Below are 20273 nucleotides of genomic sequence, written 5' to 3' on the forward strand. Positions count from 1 at the left end.
GTCATTGATTTCTGACATCCTGTTTTTTGTCCCCTCAGAGCTGCCAGAGAACTGGACGGACACCAAGGAGACCTTGCTGGAGGGGATGGTGTTTAACGTGAAGTACCTTGGCATGACGCTGGTGGGCCAGCCCAAAGGAGAGGACATGGCTTCAGCAGCCATTCACAGAATCGTCGCCACGGTGACTAACTAATAACCTTTGTGACACATCTCTCAATCCCTGCTTGTGAAAACTAGCATACTATTTTGATTCCTCTGTAAATTCTGCATTCAGTGAATGATCTATGTTTTTTTTTATTTCTGTAGGCAGGATCAGCACCTTCATTAGCAACATTACATTTCAAGAGTGACACTGTGAAGATTTCAATTACAGTGGCGCTTTTTATAGAAATTCTCCTGTGGATTTGTGAAATTACAGCCTGAAACTGCAATACACATTATCTGAATGACTTAGAGGGGAATCGTTGTTCAATTTAGATTGTATCTATATTACCCCAATGACCCAGGACCATGCAGGATAGAAACTGGCAAATTGTTACACTGTATCTAGAGTTGAAGCAGCACTGCAGACAAAGAGACGAAAACTCACTAAAGTCAGTGTATTCTCAGATGGTTGTGAAATGATTATGCTTACTGTCATAATCGTCTAATTCATTATTCACGGATTAGTGTGACCTTCTACTGTGAGTAAAAATGTGCCGTCCTCTTGGTGGCTTTAGGGAAAAACATCTAACCGTTCTGTAAACTGCTGAGCTGCCACCACCAGATTTACTTTCAAACTATATAATCAGCGTACACTGTTTACATGATGGTCAGTATGGCCACATGAAATCAAAGCCGCTAATCCAGGATTATCAAGAGTCAAACATTTGCATCAGAAACCAGTGATGTTATGTGATGCACATGGGATTTCTGAGTCTGGTTTTCCACGTACATTCAGTCCCTGTCCGTCCACTAGAACATTTCAGACTGCAAATAAAAACTTACAGACTCGCAAAATCCCCCATGAGTATCTGCAGTATCTATTTTGTGCACAAACCTCACATTATATTCATGTGTGCACACACGCATGCACACACACCTATTCTGAATGGAGCCAACAATGAACATGTCTAATCTGTTAGAAAGCTTTGTCTGCAGCCTAATCACAAACCCCCCTACTTCTCAATTACAGGCTGAAGCGAACCTAATGGCAGGATTAAGATTCAATCGATTTACACTAGGACAGAGAGAGAAAACTCACTTGTCTCGGTCTGTTCCCTTGGAAACCAATCATCCTGAATGGGGTGACTGAATACATTCTGTGGCTTTCCCCATTTATGACATGCTGTAGTCGGTGGTGATAAGACAAGTCAGAGGGGGCCAGACGTATGGAGAAAGACTGAACTCGGGCTCTATCTGGAGCTGACAGATTGGTTTTTGCCTCGTGGCATGACACTTGTAACATGACAGCAGAAAAATGTGATTGTTAGCACTTCCTACATGGATGAGCTGCCACAGTCAGGCACAGCAGCCCCTCGCTCTCAGTTTCCCATACATGGCACTGCTGTGGGTTGTGTTGGTTGTCACCATCTCCAGGGCATTTGGGCTCCTACAGAAAACTGTGGCACCATTCCTGACGTCCTTGAAGTCCCAGTTTCTCTTTGAGCAAAGATCCAGCTCCATTTCATCCTCAGCTTCTCTTCTTTTGTCGACTTTTATTTCACCTCCTGCAAAAGTGAAAGCGTTGTCATGCAGGGTGAATGCATACATTTTTCATCAAAGATTAAGATCACATCGTTTAAAGTCCCTTTATCTTTACATCCCCCTCTGTATTCCCTCGCAGTCACTCCACTTGCTGTCATTTGGGCGCAAAACTGAACTGCTCTCATTTGCTCGCCAGTTTTATGCTAAAGAGGTCACCGCCATTGTCAACAGGCGATCTCGCAGACTGCAAGCTCAGCACCAGGGCTGTATTTTCTGAAACTCCAGATGGAGCAGAGCGGCAGGGGGAGTCGGTGGCTGCCAGCCCGACCTCGAGTACTCATTCTGGGCTGCACATTGCAGCTTTCCTCCCCTCCCCTCCCCTCCCTTCCCCTCCCATCCGCTCTCACCCCTTCCTGCAGTTCTGTCACTTTTTATAAATTCCCCTCATTTCTGGGACAACTTACACAGCCTGCTTGTTTTTTTTGCTCGACAGCTAGTGTTACATTTGACGGCTTTTAGTGTTTAATCAGAAGTACAATCATCTTGTATTAAGGTCAGGGAGACAGGCGGACTCTGTGTGTGTGCCTGAGGCAAGAGTTTCTCCATCTGATTTTAATTTCTGACTGTGTGTTTTTATTTTTCATATCCACAGGCCAGAGCCAGTGCTAAGAAGTTTCGGAAAGTAACACTGACGGTCTCACCCAAAGGCATCATCATCACAGACACAGAGACTACAGACCTCATAGAGAATGTCTCCATATACAGGTAAATGATTTGTCCATCCCCACACATGTTTCAGCAACTACTGTGTTTAATTAAATCCTCCAGAGACATTCATACATTTTGTACATGTATTCACATTGAGTTCCTTTTAAGTGCAATGTCTGACAACCATTAAATATATTTATATGAAGTGCACACACGTGCACATCTCCCTCAGAATTATGGGTCCTAATGAAAAACACAGATTCAACATCAGATCCTGCAGAGTGGAGTGTGGGACTACACCAGCCTCCTACTGCAAATAATTTAAAACACAATGTACAACATCACAACTCACTGCATGAAGAGTCTGACTCTAAATTCCAATAGTCGAGTGAGCAAATACCTGACTTTATAAGCATAGGTGAGCAATAATACATAGTGACTTAACACTGTGGTTCATGAACTGAATTGGTACCGCTCTACAGTATGGTTTGAATGTTTTATGGCCCCTGTGTCACAAAGCTACTAATTACTCCAACCGAGCCCTTAGAACAAAGGTGGCCTCATTTGATACATGAAGAAACTGATATCATCATCTATCTAGGTCACTTTCCTCTTTGTCCACTGCTTCAGCTTCTTCTAGCAGGATTAAACCAAACAGCTTTCTGCTCACTGAGTCTTGTGTTTGATCAATTTACTCGGAAACCAATAATAGGAGGGGGCCACAGGGGGTGTCTGCTACTGTCTCAAAGTGTCAATGAAAGCTAACCTTTCCCAGCATCCATGCGAGGTTTCATTCTACCAAATCAGTGAGGGTGTGTGTGAGCGTGTGTGGAGTGTGTTATGTTTGGTTGGCTTTCCCCTCTCACGATAGCATCCTGTAATATAGACTGGACCTCATGTCATTGAGGATTACAGTCTAAATATCATATGGCTGGACTGTGATTACAGAACAAGCTGCGATGAGAACAGAGGGTGCACGCGCGTGTGTGTGTGTGCGCGGGTGCACACACTGAGGTCTGCATCCCCCTCTGATCCACCTTATCAGTGGTAACAGACCCCAGACCAGAGTGATCAGCCTCTTCTTTGATCCCCCTTCTCTTCTCTCTTTATCGTCCTCTTCTCTACCTTCCTCTTTCCTCTTCACTGTGTAGACAGACATCTTTCTTTTCTGCTTATATTAACATAAACAGAGCTCTGAACGCAGGAATACCCACGACTAATTGCCCGCTTTGAAGCTCACGCTGCCAGTCTTTCCCCGTACCCCCTCGAGTAATGATACAGGAGCGATTGAAGGGCCACATACAGAGCTTGGGTTGACTGAGGATTGATTTATCCCCTTTCTGAGACCCCACCCCACCCCCTCCTACTTATAGCTCTTTCCCCCTCCCCTCACTTCCTTTCTTGTGTCGTATTTTTGTTGCTCATAATCCATTTATTGGCCCAGAACACCAAGTGAAGGGTGAAAGAAAGTGTAGATTTCAGAGGATGGATGAAATCTGCCTGTTTCCTGTGCTTAAGGGAGTATGTGTATGTGTGTGCATATATATGGATAAGGTTACATCTGGGTGCACCTGATATAGTGAGTCTGTATGTAAATGTGTGTGTTTGTTAAGTTAATTGTGTATCCGCACTTACTGGCTGCTTCCCTCAGGGGGAGCTTAGTGAGGGATAAAAAATGGACTGGAAGGCATTGTGCATGGCAGTGGAAATAGAGGGAAAAAGGATCCTTTAGTTCAAACTATGCCCCACCCTCCTCCTGCTTACACCTTCCTGCTCACACCCACCCACCCACAATGCAATATCATACTTGATGTGCTCACAGTTTCCCAACGTGAAATTTTATTTGGTAGCTTCATCAGCCTCTCGCTTCAGGACAGCACGCTTTGCAGTGCATCTCATTTGCGGCATCAGACATTCAACTTGTATTATCACGAGCTTGATCTTCCAGCTTCCATGGTCACGTCGGCCTTGTACTGCTGCTGGAGGTCTGACTGCTGGAATTATAGTAGCAAAGCACTGAACCACACAGGAGGTCTGAGGGTTTTCTACCATGACAGTGAAGCTTGGTTGGATTGACGAATGTAAAAAAAAAAAAAAAAAAATCCATAACCTATTAAAACACATTGATATATGATGCTGACTGTGCTCAGAGTGAACATTTGTAATGTAAATGTTGGTATCCATAATGATAATCCATGACATGTAGCCACATGTATATTTTCACATCTGTATGGCTATACCCAGGTTAGCTTAGCTTAGCATAAAGGCTCGGAGCAGATGGGAATGGCTAGCTTGGCTTTGTCCATTGGTAAAAACACAAGCCTGTAGAAGCACATAACCTCCTGAGAACGCACAAAAGTTGTACTGCCACTCCACTCACTTTACATATTGTGTTAACTGTGGTTTTCTTCAGGGGACCTACAGTATCTGTGTTTAGCTGCTCTCATCTCCCTTGGATTCTGACCAGTCACCATGTGGCTGCCACTGAGACACCAGCACCACCCACCCACCATGATGCCTTCACCGCCGTGCTTTAAAATGTCATTTGATAAACTCAAAGCTGGTCTTTGTGCATGCCTTTTTACGCAAAGTGGCTTATGTGCTGCTACTCTGCCATTAAGGCCTGAATGCTGGAGTGCTGCTGAGAGAGTTGTCCTTCTGGCAGTTTGTTCCATCTCACTGCTGAACCTGCTGCAGTTTGTTTTTTTGTCCTCACATGAAGTGTGAATTGTGGGTCTTCAAATCCATTTGCCACGGGCAGACTCCAGTAAAGTTAGTTGAAGTACTGCAGCAAAAAAGCCTGAATGCTTTTGCATAAGAGGTTTGACTTATTTTACTTAAGTCATACTTACTTTTCTAAAAACATGTTTTCATTTTGTCATGACTAAGTGGATGTTGATGAGCAAAAATGACAATTACCACTTTTTAAAGTTAAATCTCTAACACCAATGTGAAAAATGATAGGCATCTTAACAACACTGTACAGATGTGTGAAGAAACATGTTGTCAGTTCAAGTAGAAAGTTACCAGTGTTTAGTTTGGTTCTCTGTATTGACAAAGTGAGCCGGTCTAAATGTGGGTACTGAATTCTAATGCAATCAGTCTGCCTTATTTGTCCTTATATAAAAAGCCCTTATTTAAAATCCACCAGCGAGCAGAACGTTGTGAGGGTGTTCAGCTTCCATCTGGACCTGAGTTTCTGATTCATATTCTGACGAGAGCTCTCAGCGACCGACCAGCATATCAATCAGCAAAACACGCAGGACAGAGGAGGAGAGATGAAACACCGACTGGCACTCAACCTGACAGCGATGCACGTGGTTCTGCCATGCCATTAAATTAGTGAGATGTGTCTATAGGATCTCTGAACAGAGGATCCAAGATGAGTGAGTGACTGCGCTGCTCATGAACCTTCTTGCAAATGTTTACTGTTTGTTAAGAGATTGGTTTATTCACCACTTTGCAAAAAATATCATGTGTTTTGATTCCTGATTCCCTGCAGCCGAAAGCTGCAAAAGTTGTTGTTGTTTTTGCCATTATTGTACTTACACTGGGTTGAGAGTTGAACAAAAGCAGTTCATTGTTGTAATAAATAGCATACCTGCTTTATTTGTGTACACAGAGAATTGGGAGCTTTGATGTATGAACTTCTATTCAGGCTTTGTGCTGTAAATATTTAAATATTTCCATTGATATTCCGTCTCTTTCTCACAAACACCGGTGCTTCTACGCAGTGAGGAGATCAAAGGCTTGCCGTCCACAGAGCCCCTTCGGAGATATGATGCAACTTGACAGCTCAGCTTCTGTTGTTCAAGCTTAGTGAGAACTCTGAGGCTGTCAATTATTGTTTTTTTTTCCCTCTACTGTTGTTGTTTCAGGCTGTAGGCTTATATTGGGAATATGATCCATTGTTTGTGACACTGGCGGCAGCAGTAAAAATGTTGTCTTTTACTTGCACCATGTGAATGCAGACAGATTTTTATAAAGAAACCTTTGTACTTTTGTACCTTAGTAAATAGAAGATGATTGTGTGTCTTTGCCAGAAAGATGAAATCTTCAATGTGTATTCACTTCAGTGAGGTGGCTCTGTCTGTGTGTCTGTTATTCTCACATGGATGAACAAATCTCTGGGTTACCCTTATGTATACACTTAAATGTGTGATAAATTCATATTCATGACATTCTTGCTGTTGATAATGGAAGGAGATGGGGTGCATATGCAAATTTCATAATTTACATTTAGTTATTATGCCATTTTACTTCAATGCTCACATTGCACTTATGTATTATTCTGACACACATACAGTATGTGGAGACACTGGTGACACATGTGCTGCATGTGGACTGACCTATTTGCTCGTTTCGCTCATGCTTACTGATTGTAGATAACCATCCATCCATTATCCATACTGCTTAGCGATATACAGTAGGGAGGAGGGGCTAGAGCCAATCCTAGCAGACACTGCACTGGGCTGGGGGCTAAAACAGGGGTTGGGTTAGTCAATTAGAAGTAATCCTAAACAAAATCAACTTTTCTGCAACTTTTCTGCAAAATAATAGCGACAGAAATGACAGAAACACACCTGCTTACTACCACTACAGTAACTACATTGAATGATGCTGTAGTATTTTTTTTATATATAATGATTCATAAATGTTTTAATATATTTTGAAAAACAATAGTGCACGGACGACAGCATGGAAACCTGTGGAGGTCTCAGCAATGCAAGCTCAATGACACAAATGAAAATCATGTTGCAGAAAACAGCACAGGAAGTTAGTTGAAAGTTGATACCGCAATAAAACGATAATTAAGAGCTTATTGAGCAGTTACAGGAGAGGGTTATATCACGCTTGTTTTCCCAACCTAAATAGGTCATCACTTTCAACTTTTTTCCTTTGCTCATTTCTATGCAATTAAGGCCCAAATATGAGTTTGAGCACATGGGAGAGAGGGAGGAGGCTGTGTGAGGTTGGGTGGGTGACTGTGGGTGTGTGGAGGGATACAGAGTTAGGTGTCCTGGGCATTGCTATGTGGGTCATGCATCAGTGGTGCGAGCCAGCAAACAATCTGAGAGCGAGATGTGAGGGCTGGTGGTTTCATGCTTGTTTGTTTGATCAAATTAATAACTTCCCTTTTTAGCGCCTCTTTTGATGTGGTCTGCTATAGATGAGTGGCTTTGCATACAGTTTACAAGTTACTGTAATAATTATGGAGAGATCCACAAGCTGCTGACTGCAGTCGACATCCATTAAGAGGCCTTGAGTATCTAAATCTAATTGAGATTGAAAACAACTCAGCCTTCACAGCAGAGCTTTTTTCCCCCCTCCCATAATGAGCCAATCTTGTCCTTGTGCTGCTTACAATAAAGGCTGTATATTTAATTATAGTGACAAAAGGTCAAATGCATTACTCACTGTGGCTCATTTATGCATCTATTTGAAGCAGCAAACATGATGCACACTGCTGGTTCACGTAACAGCTTCGTACAGACAGACTGGAGATCGATACGGCCTCTAATGGCCTGCATAAAATCCAACAAAACAAATCCACCGGTTGGGCTTCAGTGAACCACTGTGAGCTATTGCAAGGTGAAGCAAAATGTCTGGGTGGGCTGGATTGGTTTTAGATAACCGTTTAAAATCACATGGCCGTGGCTGCGACTGGATTTGCAGACGACTGGATTCCTTGAAAACCAGATACTGGATGCAGAAGAGATCCAGTGTGACTGTTGAGGAATGAGGTTTCGACTGCAATGTAATAACAGCAGAGATCAATTCGTAATCCAAGACTTTCCACTGACAGCAGAAATACAGATATTTCAATACGTGTACCCGCAGCACAGGGGGATTTTTGTGGAGTTGATAGAAAGTTGCAAAACGTTATGTAACATAAAGGGAGATTATTTTAGGAAGGAACAGTTTTCTTTATCCCTTTAAGTTTCACAACTATTTCTCCTGCTGTTGGTGTCCCCAGTGACAAAACTCATCCAACTTACCCCAACACAGCACAAAAAAGATTAAAGGGATAGTTCAACATTTTGGCAAATTGGCCCATATAGTCTGAGCAGTAGGTTCATTACCTTTAATCGTTGGTGCAAGCTATTTTTAGAACGGCGGAGCAGAGCCGTGAGCTGCTCAGAGCTACGCTACGGAAGCTCCTGGGATTTCTTGGTTTCCCTCATCAAACTCATCAAATACACAATGCAACAACTCCAAACGCTCTTGTGGACAAGTTGTGACCTGCACATTCACCACGCTATGAGATAATAACGGAACGTAACGAGACAGAGTTGTTTTCGAGGTAAATTCATGCAAAACCGCTGATGCGCGTTGCCTTCAGGGGCAGTTTTTCAGCAAACAGTCTCTGCATTTGCCTCGAAAACAACTCTGTCTCGCAACGTTCCATTATTACAGTATCTCATAGTGTGGTGAATGTGCAGGTCACAACTTGTCCACCAGAGCATTTTGAAGTTATTAGATTGTGAATTTGATGAGTTTGATGAAGGAAACTAAGAAATCCCATTAGCCTCTGTAGAGTAGCTCTGAGCAGCTCGCGGCTCTGCTCCGCCGTTCTAAAAATAGCTTGCATGACAATTAAAGGTAACGAACCTACCCCTAAGACTATAGGGATTATGGCAATAGGCCAATTTGCCAAAAAAATTGAACTATCCCTTTAAGGTTTTGAAACTCTTGTGTGTCCCTGTACCTCCATTGACAGACAGAACGCCTTACATGGAAAAATGAAAAACCTTCCGCACGGCAACATTGTGTCACTATGTGCGTTGATGCACATGTACTGTCTGACATGGAAAGCATCAAAGAGCTCTGTCACAGCTTCAAGTGTCTCTCATGTGTGTCAGTGCTGTTGTCTCCTGCACTACCGTTCCCAGCTGTGGGACTTGATCATCAACATAAGATTCATAACAACCGCTCTCATCCTGCAATGATTGGTTTGCTCATAAATATGCAAGAGGTTGAGCACAAAAGGAAAGTTATGGCCTAAATTGACTTGTATTATAGTATGTAGCTCAGGTTTCATTGATTGTACTGCTTTGTTCTATTTGTGTATGTCCTCTGATAAAATAAAAAAAACATTTACTTTAGGATGAAACAAATGTTGATAGAGTTGATAAAGCTGTAATGATTATCTATTCCTTTTTGTTCTCCTGCCTTGTCTCTTTCAGAATTTCTTACTGCACAGCAGACAAAACTCAGGACAAGGTCTTTGCGTACGTCTCTCAGAGTCAGTTCAACGAGACTCTGGAGTGCCATGCGTTTCTCTGCCAAAAGAAGAAGATTGTAAGTGCACAACACTTGTGATTCTGTTCTGCACCTCTGTATGTAGCTGTTTTGAGCGTTACAGCTGTTGAATGTGTATACTCTGTAGACTTAAGCCGGTCAGGAGGTCAGATTGCTCCAGGATCGACTCCTTGTAATCAACTGCATCAAGGCAGCAGGGAGCACGAATGTTTAGGTGTCTGGCTCCATCTTGTGGCAGCCTCACGTTTCTTTATTATAATTATTAGAATAACCAATAATGACAAATAACAGAGATCTTGATATATAAATACATTACACCCACATGATATAGATTTGTTAACAGTTGAAATGTAAAATATATTTTCAAAATGTGAATATGATGATCTCAATCTAACTGAACAAATTAAATCAGAATCGTCCTGGACCACAAAATGGAATCACACAACAATTATTATTTTCTTTCTTTTTATTTTAGTATATTGTGTGTGTATATATATATGTTTTATTACTGTTGTTGTCCTTCTCTTTCTCCCCTCCTCCAGGCTCAGGCTGTAACATTAACAGTAGCCCAGGCATTTAAAGTAGCTCTGGATATGTGGGAGATTGCTCAGGAAGGTGAGTTCACTGAACAATGGGAAGGTGACAGCAGGCCAGTTCAGTTAAACGTTTTCCTCTCGGGCTGTTTATAGACACAATATGAGTAAGAAAGGGTTGAAATCCATCTCTAATCACAGTATTCCTTTGGTTTTTAAGCCAACTTGGCAAGAAAGTTATTGAAAATGCTTAAAAAAAAAAAAAGGTTTAGTTTTATAGTACTTTTCTTTTTCTACAGGCAAAAGCAAAAAGACCAGGACCTGCTGTTCCTGTGCTGCGAGCAATGGGCAGACGGCGACAACAGACACTCAGTGTGTCCCAGCAGGTGAGTTTTCTTTTATCTTGTCCTCATCCACATCGACCTGAGCTTAAGAGTAACGACAGATGTGGTTGGTTTGGTGAAAGGTTGCAGCACAGAACTGACATAGCATAAATACTTGAATTTGGTAGAAACAGCTAGCCTGGCTCTGTCCTAAAAATAACTAATTCAACCAGAACCTCTAAAGCTCTCTGATTAGTATTCACAACTATTTTTTCTGCTGTTGATCAGCACAACAAAACTGAAGTGCCAAAACTACACTTTGGACTTTCTCGGGCAGTCATGTGCCAGGAAGTTACTGCGTCTAGCCAAGAAATGGTTTTGGCACATAACCGCCTGTAAAACCACAATGAGGCAGTTTTTAGACTTTTGGATTTTGCAAGGATTAAATAAACAAGACATAATGAGTGAGGGAATTTAGAGAGCATATGTTTTCTGTGGGTTTTTTTTTGGAGAGAACCAGGCTAGCTAGTACAGACAGTGGAGGAGGTATTGATGATACTGATACATGGTAATACTCTTCTTATCTTAACATCTCTTAATCTTACAGTAATTCTCATTGGTTGCTTTGCTAGATAGATAGATAGATAGATAGATAGATAGATAGATAGATAGATAGATAGATAGATAGATAGATAGATAGATAGATAGATAGATAGATAGATAGATAGATAGATAGATAGATAGATAGATGTAGTATATTACACTGCCTGAGCTGAGGGGAGCTCCTCCTCACAAACCGAACAGCTTCCAGTGAACATGATTTAGTATATGCTGCTGCAGTCAGTCGTGTAATGACTTTAGAATGACCTTTCTCGTGGTTGTATGTACATAACAGTCACCTCCTCTCTCAAACACACACACACACAGGGAGAGAGAGAGAGAGAGAGCATAAATCGCCTAATTACAAGTAACTTATTAGTCATTCAGAGGAGCAGTAGATTTCAAGTACTTTCCAATTGCCGTGACATTTATAGGTCAAATTATTACCCACTCCTCAGGGGGTCAAATGGTCTATATAAAGAGACTAATCTGATTGTTGTTGGCAAAAGTCCTGGCTTTTCCAGCTTCTTTCAATTAAAATGTGCTCCACTCCCACTGGTAGTGGCCAGAGAGAGACTGAGAGAGGATCTGATTTGAAAGCCTCAAGCACTGTGGGAGCAACACAGAGAAAGTTTTACAGACGTGATTTAAACTGCTGCCTGTTGCAGAGAGGGATGAGAGTCTGGAGTTGATGTTTTGTGACAGAACTGCTAACAGCCCCCCCTCCTCTCTCTCTCTCCTGCTCTCTGTCCTTCTCCGACCTTCTCCCTTACCCGTCCTCTGTCTCCGTCGCTCTGTCACTTTGTCCCGGCATCAACACCTGCTGCCTCGTATCCAGAGGCGCACAAGCCTGTTGGGATGGAGGAGAAGCTGCGGAGGCCTTTCTTCTCTGCCTCGCTCAGCTCGCCTTCACCTCGGAGTAACCCCACTCGAAGGCGACCAATCAAACATGACTCCTGGGTAGGTCACACCATCTGTCTCCAGCCTGCCAGTGCTTCTGATTGGGCCAAATCCAATGCAACAGTCAGCGGTTTTCTTTCAGGTTATACTGTACATGATGTGCAGATTTTTTAAGGACTTTTTCCCTCCTGATACTGAATTCTATTTCCTCAACTCAGAAGGATATCTGCCAATACTGAGAACTGATCCAGCACTAGTTTTTGCTTCCTCTTGACTTTAACACTGCATTGATTTATGTGTGCATTGATTTATGGGAGGTAATATAAGGCCAGGGAAGGAGTCTAAATCTGATTCGACTTTATGATGGCTCCGAGCAAACAACTACATTTAATATGACTTCATCATAGATCCGCTCAATAACTGGCATATCCCTTTAGGACAGTATACTGTAGTGTGTCTTGTAAAATGGCAATTTACGTTGTTTACTGTATATATAAATGCAGTTTTAAAAGGCTAGATATTTGAATGCTTCATCTTTTTTGGCATACAAAACCTTGACATGTGTAAAACCTGCTTTATATATCCATTATATTAAGTATAAGCCGTATCTATGGTTAGAAATAAAACGTGAGCATTATTGCCTGAACTAATCATCTACATCGATGTGTGTGATGAGTGTAGGACATTTACTTTAGAAAAAACTCACAAAAGTCAATAGCAACATTTAATTTACTGTTCCTATCACACTGATAAGAAACTCAGAACATATTTATTTATTCATTTTAAAGAGACCCCGAGGAGTTTGCTTTTGGTTATAAAAGAGTCTCATATTAATGTGGATGAATCTATTGTTTCGTCTTCATAGTTATTTTGATATTATTATTTAGTGGTCGCTCCTCGTAGTCCCTTTAAAATGTTAAATTCTAAAATTGAATTAAGATTTAGTTTCATTTACCAATGATGAGACTTTCACAAAACCTGAGAGAAGTCAAACATCTTGCACACAAACATGTACTACAATATACTTTCATTCGTCAACAGACAATAAAACAACAGCAGCTTCATCCAGATTATATACAGTATAGTGGGGTGCAAAAGTCACTTTCCCATTCGCCTGATTCAGAAAGTCGTCTCTGACTTTTGGACTCCACTGTAGGTGACATTGTCTTCCTCTGGGATGGAATAAAAGTGTCTGAATAGCTCAGCCAAAGGCAGGGGGCCAGATTTTACCTGAACACAAACAGACCTTGGTGGCCAACACAAAACTGATGATAAACATCTTATTTTTCCTCATGATTTAATGAGTGATTCCTTTTCAGTTAAATCAACAATTAAATAATTATATTTTGTGTGTTAAAGAGTCTAATTCTAAGGTAAATACATTTCAATGTTTGCACTGCAGTGGCTCAGCGGTCAACATCCTGTTTGTTCACTTACAGATGTCCAACACTAGGTGACACTATAATCATAAGAATATCTTCCCCTCAGACTGATCCCACTAAATGAAATTCATCTGGTTCACTGTGATATGTCGACCTCTTATTGGGTGGATATACTGTCCTCCCCTACATCTTTTCACATGCGTTAAGGAGTATGTAGTATAGTATTTTGCCCTGTGCAACTCATTAGATTGTATCCATGAATACTACTGTATGCTATAATAATGCATTAGAAGAACGAAAGGGGATTTAAATAGGTTGGAAAAACTAGAACAAAGACAGCATAGTTTCTGTTATTCCCTCTGTGAGTTGTGATTGAGTATTGGTGTAGTACAGACACCGAGAGCCTCTTTGCAGCATTTGCTCCTGAATTAATTTGTGTCATTTGAATATAAACAAGTAATGACAAACACCTGAGTCAGTGGCGACGCACTGGGGCTTGAAACAAGCTGAGTAGCATCGGGATTGTAATTTGAAGTAATTTATGTGTGTATTGATTCATATTGTTTATGTCTCAACAGGATGTGGAGGATGGACTCGATGATGCGTTCTCAAGGTAACCTTTGCTTATGACTGACTGCAAGTTTGCTGAACACTGGGGATCTGTTCTTTCATTTATGAAAGGAGATGAGATTTTTTTTCCTGCACACAAACCTCTCCAACCCTCACCCAGCCCCAGAATAACAAAAGGAAACCAATTAGTGTTGATTTTAATATTAATCAGAAATAGATTGCCTTTTGAAGACTGTCGAACAGTTGCAGAAGATGACAGTAACCTGCCAGTAACCTCTTAAACTCTTTTAAATAAGAAAACCTTTATTAGATATATCGACTGACGCAAATTCAAGTTGTTATTGAAATTCACTCGCACAAAGGGACAAGCAAGGATGACATTGTATTCATGGCAATGGCATGAGGTAGAAAGGTAGCTGCATGAAAACAACTGTCTCAAGGTTATGGATTAGAGGGAGTTACTGTATTGACTGTTCAATATGTGTGTTTGCTGTTTGAACATACTGTTGTACAAGTCATCACTGACTGGTGAGGGGATAAAAGTGGATAAAATGATGAGAGCTCTTTCAGAGATTTAATATGACATTGGAAAAATAATTTTATACATACCACACAAGATAATCAATAGGAAATCTCTTTTCCCCAGTCCTCTCTCTTAAAGCTGCCCTGAAGTGCTTCCTTCTAACTTAATATAATAAATGACCACAGTTACTGTGATTTAAATCTGTCCTATTAAACCAGAGCTGAGTAATATGAGAAGGAACTCATGTATCAGCTCTAATCAAAACAAAATGAATGGCATAGTCCGTTTAGTTTGTTGGAGTCATGATCAAGTCCCTTGTTATAAAACTAGTTGAAACACTTCACTGAAATACCTGGCTCCAAAATTGAGTGTTTTTGATCGATGTCTAATTTCCTAAAATAAGCACTGCAGTTACAGTTGGATAGATATAATATTTCATTTATATTAGATGATACAGATTCCTTTAGAAAAATCTATGTTGCAATATCATCTTGTAATGTCTTCTGTGATCCATTTGAAGCTTTTTAATAGCAGAGTTTATTTTAAGCTGAAGGTTTTATTGTAGGTATCTGAATTCAGCCAAAAAAAAAAATTAGCTGCAGCTGAGAAAACTGTGGTTTTAGCTGTACACCTCTTTTCCACTGCATTAACTGAAGACATTTTATATGACTGTGCAGTACACACCATTGAACAAAACATGTGACTTAGATAAACCATAGAGAGCATCGGCAGTGAGCATCCTGAACTCTTGTGAGGTCACTGTGCTACAAGTGAACCGCAGCAGACAGCAGAGATGACCGGCGAAGTGATCGTCACCTCTGCTGACAGAGCTGTCAGTAGCACAGCCGCTGAAGCCAGCAAGGGCGCTCCACTGTGCATCAGCACTTTATCACGGAGCTAGGATTACAATGCAACACTTTTATTCTGAAAGCGTGACAGTCATTTCACGGCAGCGAAACGGTAAAATGTGGGTCCCAGCCAAGTGCACATGGGTTGTGCTCACTCACATGGACCCCTGTTTTAATACATGTGATGGAAATAATCTTTATTCAGGACTGATACTGCATATGCATGTGGTCCCTCTGACATACTAAATGCGTTTAAAATACTTTGATATCGCCTGCCCATGCACCACAGACTGCTGAGAATGTAGGCCACACAGTCCAGTGACTGGCTGAGCTCTCTGCATGGCCTCTCTTATCCTCATATAACCACATGATATGTGTATGTGTCCTGCAGTGCTGTATTATCCTCCCCTAAAGAGAGAAGAGCAGCGGAGGGACGGTGCCCCAAACATTAAAGACGTGGCAAGTCATTAGGCTGTGTTGGCCCGCGGCTAATAGATGCGTTTGTTGTGTTAGAGCATGAAACGCTTTTGTGAAAACAAATGTGTAAACGAGAGGCAGAGACGATGTAGACAGACAAAGCTGGTTATGTGTGGAGGGAACAGGAAGGAGGCTGGTACTGAGGCCGTTTTCAGCAGCGATGAGGGAATACCGGCCTCAAACGTGGATGGCTGTCAAATGGACGAAAGGTGGAACACAACACCTGACATCCGAGAGGAAGTGCTGAAGGATGTTGGAGCGTTGGAGCAGACCTCCTCCTCTTCCTCCTCCTCCTCCTCCTCCTCCTCCTCCTCCTCCTCCTCCTCCTCTGGGGAGGTGGACAAGGTTGTCGAGCTGTGGAGTGGCGGTGTGAGCATGGTGGATAGGATTTGTCTTGAAACACGGAAGGCTCTGGATCACACTGACTGTCGTACCTATTTATTGTTACTTTGTGGTTGTGGCTTTGTTTTGTTTTTAAATGGGGTCTTTTCCTAATGTTCTCAAAGTTCGAGATGCTCTAGAAAAACTCCACTATGCCCTGAACCTGACAAAATAAGGACCTGGTAAAGGCCGCTGCAAAATATATTCATTTTTTCATTCACCTAAAAGCAAAGAAACATCCACTCAACATAAGCCACATGTCTATATCACAAGTTAGACCAGAAATAAGCAATTAACCTTGAATTTCCCCCTTAAAAACCCCTGTAAATTATGCTCTTACTTTATGCCATAGGTGATTAACTTTTAACCACATCCAATTCCACTTGGGTATTAGTAGCTGCGCAGCCTCTGAGGCTTCCTAGCAGCGCTGTATAGTCCTATAAGTTCAGCTTCAACTTATGCAACCAAGCTAAGTTCAGTAGAATCATTTTTAATTAACCGTATGAGCGCAGGTCAGGGTGTGGGCCGCTGTGAAAAATCTTTTTAGAACTGAGTGATCGTTATTCGAACAGCAGCTTGGTGCTCACAACTATTGGCATCATTCGCTATTCAAATGGTTTTAATTAAATGGTTTGATTTGTATTTAAGATTTCTTAAATTAATACTGACCCTGGAGTTAAAGTGGCTATTATATAACCCACTGCCTCGGCTCCTCCGTAAACCGAGGCGCTTAAATAATTTAACCTCATCTGGATGTGGCGAGGTTCTTCTTTTCTGCGATTGTGAGTGTTTCTTTACTACGCATGGTCAAGCAGGGACCACACACACACACACACACACACACACACACACACACACACACACACACACACACACACACACACACACACACACACACACACACACACACACACACACACACACACACACACACTCACACACACTTGTTAGAGTCTTGGTGCCCTTTCTGTTGACATTTTTTCAGCTTGACATTCTCAGTGTTTTCTCTTATTTCACCACTGATTTCTTCTGTCCTCTACCTGACATGCAGCAACATGGAAGTAGACATGGACACTGGTGAGTGATGTGACAAGTGGATCTGCATGTTGCATGAAGCTTTATATTTAGAACAGCAGTGACTTACCAGGCATAACTGATCCATCATCATCTGCGCTGTCCACAAATCCATACTTCTCAGTCTTTTTTTTCAGTACTTTTAGGGGAACTCCTGGCCTCCTTGAATACATTTGTCATATAAACAAAGCAGACCAGCCACATTATTTTTTTTTCTCCCATGCTCAGGTTATTCTGTTCTCTTGTTAGTATGCGGCAGCTCATGGTTATTGTAATCCGCCACCTGTCTGCCACCGACGGCTCCACACATTGCCCCCTGTGTGTTTGCCCCTCCACTCATTCACTGTCAGTCCCATCACACAAATCAACATCCTCTTCATCCTCCCTTGTCACACTTTGTCTGTCTTTCCCTCAGTTTTTTCAACCTTGGCTTTTTTTTTCTTCTTTTTTTGTGTGTGAACCTTTTTCTCTTTCTGTCTCTGTCAGACTGGCCGAGTCCCGCTCCGAACCCGTCTCTGACGATGCAGCTCTGAGTCCCCAGGAGGTCTCCCCTGTGGATTCGTTGTCTATCCACAACAATGAGTTTTAATAACACCCCCGACATCAATTGCCCAATTTACAGCACTACAAAAAATTTGACAGAAAATCCCACCAGAGTCTCCAAATGCAGGAAAAAAAACATACACACATACACACAAACATGCACACAAAAAGCATACGTCAACTGAACAGACAGAAAAACATATCACGCTCCCTGGTGCATAACCTGAATCAGAGAGGCTCTGTTTGATATTCTGTGGCTGCTGCTGCAGAGAGAAGCCAGGATGAATACCCTGATATTATAAACTGCTATTTCTGTGAATGCCTGCCAGTCAATACACACGCACTCCACTCAGTGTAAACAGCCATCCCCAGCCATCTCCTGCCATATTCAAACATTCACAAACTGCCGGATGAACGAATGGAAAGAAACACATCACACGCAAAGCAAAAATTATATATTTCTACTCAAGAATTTCCCACAGAAGATCACACGCTGAACAATGTATAAAGTTTACTCTCCTGCTTTCAATCCATAAAAAAAAAGAAAGACTCTGAATTCTGAATTGAGGATTGCACAACAGTTGACTTTGCATCAAAAAGGTTGTGTGTGTATATAAGGCCGCTGTCGCTCTCTGGAAATGTGAACACTCTCTGATCTTCTTGTTTGTTTGGCGGAGCAACAGCTGCTGGTCTCCTCAGTGGCTGGAGGAAGTCCAGCCCCAGAAAACATCTTCAGACGCCGCTGTGGATGTTCTGTCCTGATACTGAGTGAATTTATGCATCCGTTATTCAGTTTGTGCTGCTGCTGACTGAACCACTTCCACTTTGGAGAATGAAAAGGCATGTGATATACAGTAGTAGTAGAGACAGTCACACACACACACACAGATAGCCAGAAGAAATGTATGGTAACAAAGACCAGACAGTAAAGCCTGGGAAATAAGGAAATGTTTGTCCAAGAGTCATATACAGTACAGAGTGGTGGACGGTGTTAACATTTTATTTCCAATAAATCAGACATAAGCTCTGTGTGTTTTTGGTCAGAACATCCCAACCCAAAGATACCTTACTTCAAAGCTTTCAACCACATCTTGTGGCCTTCCTCCCTTTTATCCTCCTGATCTCTTGATACCTAAATTCCACACGTAGGTCATATCATATGATAAGAAAGAAAAACATCTTTGTCACATCTGTGTTACTTTATTTTCTGCTGAGGAGGGACACTAGTTGTTGCTAAAGCTTTAGAGGCACCAACTAAGTGGGACTTGTGTTGGGTATTTTTAACCAAACTACTTTTTTCGAGGTCAAGAACGAAGCTTCCAGCTAAAACTTTAAATGGTGACTCTCTTTTTTCTCTCTGTCGCTTCACAAAGTTTAAAGTTGTGTATTCAAGTGAACTCACTTAGAGACTTTCAGCACCTAAACACCTGACACCTAAAGTGATTTAGTGTTGCACTTTGTAATCTGTTTCTTCTGAGTTAGCAGAGACAGATTATAAATTATTGATCAACATTGAAGCAAAAGAGCTAGAGATATCTTGACAGTAGAACCAAACTGCCCAGAAAATCCTATGTTTCCCATAATGCAAAACAACGGTCTTTTATTAGAGTTTACCTGCCAGATTAAAACACCACTCTGTTTATAATTCAGTCTTTGCATTGAAAATGTAATAATCTCCAAATCCAAGTGGGGATGACATCACTATAACATCATCGTGTCTTGGCTACGTCCAGAGCCTTAAAAACATTTTCCCAGGCTGATTAATACCTAATCATGCAGAGCTGTGTTTATACAGTAATGGTTTTAAAAGTCAAATTCAAACACACAACTTTATTGTTGTGAATGACTCAGTCTTTGGGATCAGTAATTGTGATTTTATGTGGGTATCAATAGGATTTCTGTTTATAATAGACAGAAAACTTAATCTTCAAACTCACTGAACATAACAGTCTCTGAGTGCTGTCTCAGTTCAGTATGACTTCACTGTATCTCTTTATCCATTCAGCTGTCGCACATTCAGCTGCTGTTATAAGACTGGTGGTGATATAAGATTAGGAGGTCAATTGTAAGGCAAGGCTATTAGAATAAAGAGACCTATTTCCATATGCTGTATTTTTTCATTGTCAAAGCTCTGTAATGTATGTATGCATATTGTAACATTGTAAATGAAGTAGGATAAATAGAATCAGGGCTTCACACAGTTGTTTTTTTAAAGATAATTATCACTCTTGTTGAGATGTGAATGTGTAGATGCTTGTATGTTTTGCATTAGTTTAGACAATTTATACAAATATAACCGTATGTGTTTTTGTTTTTTTACTGCAGGAATTGCTTTATTTTTTCTAAATAGTCATTAGTAACTCATGAACAGTATACAAGTCACAAAACAATGATCCTGTTCTCAAGTCTGTAATCACCTCTTACACTCACAGATGCAGTTCACATTTTCATCTCCTAACTGC

At 41.3% G+C, this 20273-nt stretch overlaps 1 protein-coding gene across 1 annotated transcript in view; it reads left to right on the forward strand.

The window, feature by feature from the left end:
- LOC311007081 (low density lipoprotein receptor adapter protein 1) overlaps positions 1-17801 on the forward strand; it is a gene marked incomplete at both ends in the record, with an annotated part of 38426 nt that extends 20625 nt beyond the window's left edge. Inside the window, 9 exons of the mRNA XM_084000168.1 lie at positions 39-181; positions 2339-2451; positions 9582-9696; positions 10200-10272; positions 10490-10576; positions 11952-12073; positions 13974-14008; positions 17246-17271; positions 17755-17801. Of these exons, the coding sequence (XP_083856294.1) occupies positions 39-181; positions 2339-2451; positions 9582-9696; positions 10200-10272; positions 10490-10576; positions 11952-12073; positions 13974-14008; positions 17246-17271; positions 17755-17801 (761 nt within the window). The remainder of the gene's footprint in view (positions 1-38; positions 182-2338; positions 2452-9581; positions 9697-10199; positions 10273-10489; positions 10577-11951; positions 12074-13973; positions 14009-17245; positions 17272-17754) is intronic.
- Between the last annotated feature and the right edge of the window lie 2472 nt (positions 17802-20273).

Source organism: Trachurus trachurus (genome assembly GCF_905171665.1).
Source record: "Trachurus trachurus genome assembly, chromosome: 24".
NCBI classification, from domain to species: Eukaryota; Metazoa; Chordata; class Actinopteri; order Carangiformes; family Carangidae; genus Trachurus; species Trachurus trachurus.